Source organism: Tripterygium wilfordii, chromosome 17 (assembly GCF_013401445.1).
Source record: "Tripterygium wilfordii isolate XIE 37 chromosome 17, ASM1340144v1, whole genome shotgun sequence".
Lineage (NCBI taxonomy): Eukaryota > Viridiplantae > Streptophyta > Magnoliopsida > Celastrales > Celastraceae > Tripterygium > Tripterygium wilfordii.
In genome coordinates this window covers 9,668,671-9,677,839 of record NC_052248.1, presented here as the reverse complement: position 1 = coordinate 9,677,839, position 9,169 = coordinate 9,668,671, and the positions used below count along the sequence as shown (strand labels likewise).

General features: G+C 37.6%; 1 protein-coding gene across 1 annotated transcript; it reads left to right on the top strand.

Moving 5' to 3' along the window:
* The first annotated feature begins 1,278 nt into the window (after nt 1-1,278).
* On the top strand, nt 1,279-2,649 carry LOC119983111 (serine/threonine-protein kinase-like protein At5g23170). The gene has a single exon (XM_038826780.1). The coding sequence runs from the start codon at nt 1,302-1,304 to the stop codon at nt 2,367-2,369; it is 1,068 nt and encodes a 355-aa protein (XP_038682708.1). The 5' UTR covers nt 1,279-1,301; the 3' UTR covers nt 2,370-2,649.
* The last annotated feature ends 6,520 nt before the right edge of the window (nt 2,650-9,169 follow it).

Sequence of the window (9,169 nt, the reverse complement as noted above, 5' to 3'; positions counted from 1 at the left end):
CTGAAAATACTTCTTATGCGCCACACATTGTCTAGTTCTTTTGAAAATTGAAACACAAAGGAATTATGCAGAATCAATTCAATTCCATCACAAACGGATGAGAAATTAATTAATGAAATTCATATGCAAAAGTGTGATATAATATGTATACATCAGTAGTCACCAATCCTTTTACACAAGCTGCAAAGTTCAATTCTTGCTCTTTGAAAACTTAATAATGTGAAAAATTGTAAATATATAATATTGTTAATTTTTTTGAGAGAAAAGAGAAATTAGTAGTGCGAAAACCCAATTAAGTTACGAAAAAATTATAAATATATTGTTAACGTTTCTGAGAGGAAAGATAAATTAGTGAAACAATATGTATATTGACACAAAGTGCAATGTTCGATTTTCCCTCTCTAAAGAAATTAGTAATAAATCCCACAAAATCTATCAAAAAAATTAATTTTACGACTGAGCTAATTGAACAATATATATAAAAGCACGACAGATGTAATGTAGTAGTGGTACTGATCAAGTCCTTTTCAATTGATACTCATAATACCAAAAATACCCCTCCAGTGATATGCGGACACGTGGCACTATACAGATTGAATGAGAGAAGATCGAGTTGCAGAATGTCTTGGTAAACTCACATGTCACCTCGGCTTGGACTCCTCGGTATAACCTGACAAGCATGATCTCATGAACCCCAAGTGATCAAAACACTTTGGGATATGGAGGACACCTAATCATCAATTAGGAAGAAAATTTGCAAGGAGATCTATAGAAAATCTTTAGGGGATTCACCTCCAAAAATCTCGCTAGCAATTAGGGGCAATCACTAATTCAAAATTCATATATAAAAGAATACCTCCACTCAGATAAATCTCACTCACTTTTTCACTATTCACTACTATCTAAAGAGAGATGTCTAAATATCGAGCTGTCTCACTAACCTCATTTCCTTCCGATCCAATTTGAGCATCGTAACGTCCCCCTAAGGTACACCACGAGGATTTCAAAGCTCACGTTTACTTCTTGTGCAGAGATAAAAAAAAAAAAAAAAAAAACCTCTCTTGATCCCTTGTTTGATCAACTGAGACGCATGCAGAACAGAGCAACTGATTACCGAGCAGTGGACAATTCAGTCTGATTTTGCACGTCATCATATACCATATACAATGTTTTATTTATCCTTTTTTTAAAAAGTTAATAATAAAACCTTTTCAAACTTATAAATAACATTTTTGAGGGAGAGGAAATTCATCAATATATATATACATAAATCCTTGATTCTGTCATACACAAGAAGCTAAATGGTTGAGTTTGAGTACGAAGAGCTTGTCAAGGCAACTGAGAATTTCTGTGAATCAAGACTGGTTGGTAGAGGAAGTCATGGATCAGTCTACAAGGCCATTCTCCACCACCACCACAACAACAGCCAAAACGACGTCGTCGTAGCAGTGAAGAGGTCGTCCGGCGGTCTTGATGACGAGAAGCTCCATAACGAGATAGGCATGTTATCATCTCTATCATCAACTCATATAATCAAATTTCTTGGAACAAGTCACAATCAGAAGCTTCTTCTGGTCACCGAGTTCATGTCAAACGGTTCTCTACACGACTTGCTTCATTCGTCGTCATTTCCACCACCACCGTGGCCTAAACGAGTAGAGATCGCGCTACAGATCGCTAATGCGGTCCGGTTCCTTCACGAAGGAGGTTGTGGCGGAAAGAGTGGTGTGATTGTTCATAGAGATATCAAGTCCGCTAATGTGTTGTTTGATTCAAATTGGGATGCTAAGTTGGCCGATTTTGGACTCGCTGTTGCTGACTCACTGAGTCAGGTAACGAGTCAAGAAGCGAGTCAACAACTACAACCCTTACCTGCAGGGACTATTGGGTACTTGGATCCATGTTACACTACGCCTACAAAATTAAGCACCAAAAATGACGTTTTTAGTTTTGGGGTTGTGTTGCTGGAGATAATAAGTGGTAAAAAAGTGTTTGATGTCACAAGAGAGTCAGCCTTGATGGTTGATTGGACGGTTCCGTTGATCGAAAGTGGCCGATTTAGCGAAGTTTGCGATGAGAGAATTGTGTTACCAATGTTTATGGAAGGCACGGTAGAGAAGCTTCTTTGTGTGGCTGCACGTTGTGTGTCACAGCATGAAGAAACTCGGCCGTCAATAGGTGAAGTTGTCATGGAATTAGAGGAGACAACTCGTTTGATTGAGCGAGTTAGAGCCCCCAATTGGACGAGTTACTTCTTCCGCAGTAGGATGAGAAGAAAATTAATTAAACATTCGAAGCAACACTCAAAGTCTGAAGCCCAACAACAAGGTGGGAGGATGTTATTAAGAGAGGTTTTGGCACTTAATTGATTGAGTCAACTGAGCTAACTCAGTTAAACTCAGTTGAGTCAAGCAACTCGACCGGGTTAGAAAAGTGAAGCTATGTATCATGAGAACAATTATTAAATCAAACATTCAAACCTGGAAAAGCATTCACTCCAAACAGAAGATTCCCAAAAGTTGGTGGTGGGGGAAGTATTACAAAAATGCTTGGTTTGATGCCTTGTCATTCTTTTTTGGTGATGTTTACATTTCTCCTTCTTTATATATTTTATATGCTTTTTTAAATAGGGGATTTTTTTTTATTGCCTTGGTCCCTCTGTGTCTACTAATATTTTTTTTCCATTAGGTTGTGTCTACTAATGTTTATATATACATCTTATCTTTCTTCTTTTCTTTTTTTTTATATATGTTAATAAGTCTGTCGTAAGAACTTCTCTGCCTGTTTTGTGTAAAATTAAAATAACAAAATTAATCAAGTTAAAGGCACTACAGGCGTTTAATTTCACCATCATCAATTATATTCAATTTTTTTTGGCATGTTAATCTTAATTATTCTCCATGTTGAGAATCGATTTTCCCTAACATATTCAATACTCCATTCTTGATTATATCGTAAGTATTATCACTACCCCTGTTATTTTCAGATAGTAAAAATCCATTAAGATTTATGAAAATTCAAGTACTAACATGCTCACTCTCTTCTGTTGACTTGCTTGTTTCATATTCTTAGCTATTTGCTTCGTAGTCGACATCAAACTGTTAATTGCCGAAGAGATTTATCAGCTTAAAAGTTTGACAGGAATGGAAGTCACATTTCCTTCTCCTTCACCTTCCTCAGAACGAGTGGGCTGAAGAACTGCATCCTTCCCATAAGTTAACATAAAAGGTGTAGCTCTTGTTGATGTACTTTTAAAAGTCTGATAGGCCCAAAGAGATTCCGATAAGGTCTCACTCCAGGCTATTGGTTTATTTTACACCATCCTCTCAATGATGTTCTTTAAAACTTTGTTAATAGACTCTGTTTGACCATTGCCTTGAGCATAATATGGTGTCGGATGAGAAATTTCAAGACCATATTTCAAGGCAAAGGCTTATACCTTATCAACAAAGAAGACTATGCCTCGGTCTGCCACAATATGCTGTGAAAAATCAAATCTGTGAATGATGTTCTCCTTAACGACTTTGATAATATCCCATTGGGTTACAGATCTGAGTTGAAAGGCCTCCATCCATTTTATAAAATAATCCGTGGCTACTATGATGAAATGATGTCCCTCATTAGAAGGTGGGAAGATGTTTGCCAATAAGATCCATGGGCAATCCCTTGAATGGCCATGACTTCACAACTGCTTACATGGCAGTAGCTGGTATATGTTGGATCTGTCCGTTTCAACAAATGAGTGAAGGTTACTTTCGATATAAATAATTTTCCCTTCAAACCCTCCTCTTATTTAAAGAAAAGGATTTGAATTTTTTTATTTTTGGAACCATCACTTATTTCGCACCTTTCCGAATCTCAAACCCTAGACCTAGAATATAAACTACATCCCTAAGGGACATTGCAAATGCAACACGGGTAAGTTTATATACCCTAATAAGGGTCAACCTTTGAGAAGCCGTGGATTAAAAATATAACCCCCTCCCACTCAATAATTTTTAATTAGGGTTTTCCTAGCACACACAGAATAAATAAAAGAAGCGAAAGCAAGCTTGAGAGAAAGAAATTTATTGGGTGTAATTGTGTTCTGGGTAAGAGAGAATTACTGAGAGTATGGTTATAACAATTTTCACATAGTGAATTTTCTCTAGTTTTCTTTGACAACAATCGTGGTTTTTCTCTGGTATTTGGAGTTTTCCACATAAATTCTTGCGTTGTGATTCTGATGGTATACGTTATTTCTATTTCTCTATTATTCTTGATGTTTCTATAAATGAGAATCTTGAGAGGGGAATTTGAAATATTAGTTTAAGGTTTCAAATTTTCCCAACAAGTAGTTTTGGAACTAGGATCCTAGTGAATCTGACATGAAAAATTTTGGTAAATCTAGCATGAGCGATTTAGATTGGGAAAAACTTGATTTGAGAGCTACAAGTGCAATTCGACGTTGTTTAGCCAAAAATATTCTTACAATTGTCCACGGCTAACTCTAGAAAAAGCTTGAAAAGTTGTAGCAGTCAAAAGGAATTTCAAGTCATGAGTACCTTAAAGGTGCAATTTCATACATTGGGCAAGAGTGAAAGTACTACAATCTCATATCACTTTTAATGTTCTCAATGAGATAGTTTCGGAACTGGAGGCTATTGGAGCTAAGAAAGACGATTAAGATATAGCCTTAACCCTTATGCTGGGCAATGCAACTTCTGAATAAGTTTAGTATTAGCCCCCATGACATCCTTTATTGTCGGGCATGCCCATAAAACATGAGCCACTGTCTCTACTTCTTTTAAACAACGTGGTCATATTGGGTCATTTATTACCTTATGGCAAACTAGATTAAGCTTTATAGGCAAGACATCTGCTTCTGCGCTCCATAGAAAAAACCTAGTTGAAGGGTAAACAAGTAAGTTCCAAATAGTGTCCCAAAAATGATTAGATGCTTCAAAATAAGAAGAGGATGCATTTCCCTGATGTTTAAGATCCATGGCCTTGTGATGAGACCATTATAAATAGCTGTCCAAACCATCTTGTCTGTAAAATACCGCCCCCAATAGGAAATTGTAAACTAACAGAGGCATTCTTCCTAGTTGAAAACCTTTTTTTATCAAAGAGATATTCCACCAACTAGTCTCTATCAATTAATTTCCGAACCAATGAGTTAGAAGTCATCCTTTCACCCACAACCAAACTAGAGGGTAAATCCGATGTTGTCTCTATCAGACCAAATTCAAATCTTAGATCCATCCCTAATACGCCATTGTAACCCTTCAATCACCAAAGGCTGAGCTCCCATAAGGCTTCTCCAAATGAAAGACATATTAGAACCCAACTATGCCTCTAACTGATTTGAGGCCCTAAAGTATTTGGCCTTTAGGACCCAAGTCAAAACTAAGAGACTTTGTACCATGTACAAATAATAGCGATGATAGTGGATCCCCTTGTCTAATACCTCTTGTTCGAATAATGTAGTTTTCCTTTCTTCCATTAACCATAATAGCATAAGACACCAAAGAAACATATATCATCACTCATTCCACCCAAAGCATACAAAAACCCATCTTTAACATGACACAATGTAAAAAATTTCCACTCCAATCGATCATAGGATTTGCTCATATCCAATTTTAGGGCCACAAACCCAACATGACCATAATTCAAACTGCTCATTGAACGAATAGCTTCATGAGCAATCATCACATTATTAGTGATGAATCTGCCTTTTATAAATGTCTATTGATTCCCTTTAATGAGCAGGGGAAGAATTTTGCTCACTCTACTAGCCAAAATTTTGGACAAGATTTTATAAAGCACGTTACATAGGTTTATGGGCCGAAAGTCTATAACTTGATCACGATGACTTTTCGTAGGGATTAAAACAATCAAGGTACGATTGACATCAAGAGATAAATTACTAACACAAAAGGTTTTTAATCAACACATCTGATCAAATCTCTCCCCAATGATGTTGATAGAAACTCAAACTGAAGCCATCATCACCAATAGCTTTATTTCCATCAATAGATTGAACCACCCTCCAAATTTCATCATTTGATACATTTTGGCAAAGATCAGAGTTCATCGCACTAATAACGATTGAATCCATATATGACACAAAGTTTAATTCGCCTTCAAAATCTGAAGCAATGAATAAATTAGAGAAATATGAATGAGACACTTCATGGATTTCACATTGGGATTCCGCCACACATGCTTAAGACAAAATAGAATATATGATGTTATCAACATGGCTTATTTTTACCATATTGTAGCATTGCTAGACTAGAACCAATGATAAAAGCTTTTTCTATCCTCACATCCATTGTCATATATAGCTACATGGATCTGGATTATGGAACTACAGGAGACCTCACTCACAAGTCAGACGTCTATAACTTTGGGATCGTCCTTCTGGAGCTAATAACAAGACGCCCACCCATTGATAAAGATCAGTTATATCATGAGAACATAGTTGACTGGGTTAGCATTGTTTTCCACCACTTAAGGAATATATGTTTCAAAATTTAAAATCTGACAAAAGTTGTCGTTGTATTTAAAATATAGGATTCTTGTAGATGCAAACCTTTAGTTTTATGTGAATTTCTCATCTTGTGAAGTTTTGAGATTCTTGTAGATGCAAACTGAAAAAACCAACCAAAATCGATTGGTCGGTGATGACCGAAACCATAAAATAACCAATGGTCCATGATTTTTGTGTATCTTAAAAACCAAATTTTTGGGTGGTCTGAAAATATAGGTAAAAACCGATCAAACCGATCGATTGACAACCCTACCCAATGAGGTACCTTTGAATTTTTAGCCACAAGCTTAAAACTCTCTTCCTTCTTCCTACTAAGAGTTTGCATGTCCTGTGGGTCAGCCTTTATCATATTACCTGTAACGACCCGTCCCGGAGGGGGGGTCTGCGAAATTACCAATTTATCCAAAGCATAAACTATCTATGCAAATCCTCCGAAATCACTTAATATAATTCCAAAAAAATGAATAAAATGTATTTAGAAATCCATTAAGACATAATTAATAAGTCTTTAAAATTTAACAAAGCGGAAGTCTTTATAATATCAACCCTACACTACCCATAACCTCGACTGTATCCATGGAAAACCGCTCACACCTCGAAAACTGGCCACCATCTTCGTACTCGCCTGAAAAGGAAGGAAAAAAAAATAGAGGTTGAGCTAAATAGCCCAGTAGGGGTAAAATACCCGATAAGGACTCAGATATCCAAAATGCGGATACCGAGAGGGGTCAAGTCACAACGATGTGAAAAAGAAAAGAGAGTAGAACTAGTCTACATATACAACAATCAACTCAAGGATGATGCAAGGATAGGTAGAAAATAATATGAATATGATCATGCCACAAACACCATCCAATATGCATATATATAAGCATGCAAATACATATATGCAACCACATATCTCCAGCCAATGCGCGTAGCGTCACAAACCATCCACATCTAATCGTTGGCACACGGCAGTCCGGATTTCCCCTCGGAGGCCGCGGCAATCAAATCCCCATATAATCACGTTGCACGGCAGTCCGGATTTCCCCTCCGAGGCCGCGACAATCAAATCCCCGAATAATCATGTGGGAACAGATAAAGGGGAATAAATCTCAGACAGTGATCACGTCTCAAAGTGGTGCGTCGCGAGTCACAACCACCGCACAAACCAGAGCCAGACAACAACAACAAGGCTATCACATCCACCCATCTCCACAAATCCACAATCCAAACACAATGTCAACATATATCATGATGCATGTATTACAATAAGGTTTTCCATGCACCCAAAACCCATTTCCAAAATCGTTAAGAAAATATTTTACTTTCTTAGAAAATAGGACACAAAGCTCTACGAAGAGTCCTAATCAAATCAAACAGTTTCCCATAGCCAAAATTACACATGCCTATCTACATGCTGAAAGATTATAGTCAAGCACGGAGAAATGCGAATCAATGAAGAGCCAACAAAGAATGATTCAAGAGGCAGGTATTTAACACGTGAGGAAAACATAGAAAATTGTAGAACACGTAGTATCGGGTAATAGAGGTCAATAAATGAAGAACCCCTACATGCCGTGACAGCGATCAAACTAACAATACAAGGAACGAGCTCTACACAAATCCAAATCAGATATAGCAGAATACATATAATTCCTAATGTATATGACATTAAGGAATTCAATGAACAAGCATATAACAAGGGGAATAATATCCCAGAATTTAAACTGAATCGAAAAGTCAGGTATTTAGAAGGCAAGGTGAATCAGAACCCCTACCTCGATTGCAGTGCAAATCAAATGCACATCTATAGCGTCTACTTTGACTCCTCGATCTCCTAAAAACATACCGACATATGGTTGGTTACTAAATAATTTAAAGTAAATTACTAAAGTGTCCAAATCAAATGATTGCCCAAATTTACATCTTAGGTCAATGTATTACACGGCTCAAATAGTCGAATTGTCACCCATCCATATATCGGCCACTTTCAATTTTAGTGGACCAATTATGGACACTTTTCATTGACCCAATTCATTGGCTTATTAAAATCAAACTTTGTTTGACTTAATGGAGTCCCACCATTAGGTAGATCAATTATTTCTAACTAGACAAAATTGAAATTTTCCCAGCCCATATATCTGTTTCTCCTTCAAGAGTCTGCTATGGCAGAATTGGTGACACCCGAGTCCATGTTCGTGACTCAACTGTCAAGGTGGCCTTGACGTTGCTATTTGGCTGCCACATTGGTGGCAGCGCGAGCTACTGGCAATAGAAAGTCTTACTTCCTAACATCCTGATCTATATATAACAAAATCAAGTGTATACCAGGTCAACGAGTCGGAAAAACCGTGTCAAACGAGGGTTGGCAACTTTCGGTGATTGTTTCTACCGGAACTTGGCTGGCCTACGAGCTCCTTGCTCCGGTGAGTCCATTGGCGGAGTTTGTTTGCCAAGAAGATGTCGGAGGTGGCCGGATCAGGCTCCCAAAGTGTAGGTTGTCCGTGGCTTCAAGTTGCAATTCCAATGAAAGTAGAGGCCGTTAATGGTGGTGGATGACGGGACTATGTTATCACCAGTTTGATGCTTCGTTTGGGACCAGTGGTGGCGCCAAAAATGGCTGGACGGCCGACTTGTCATGTTTGC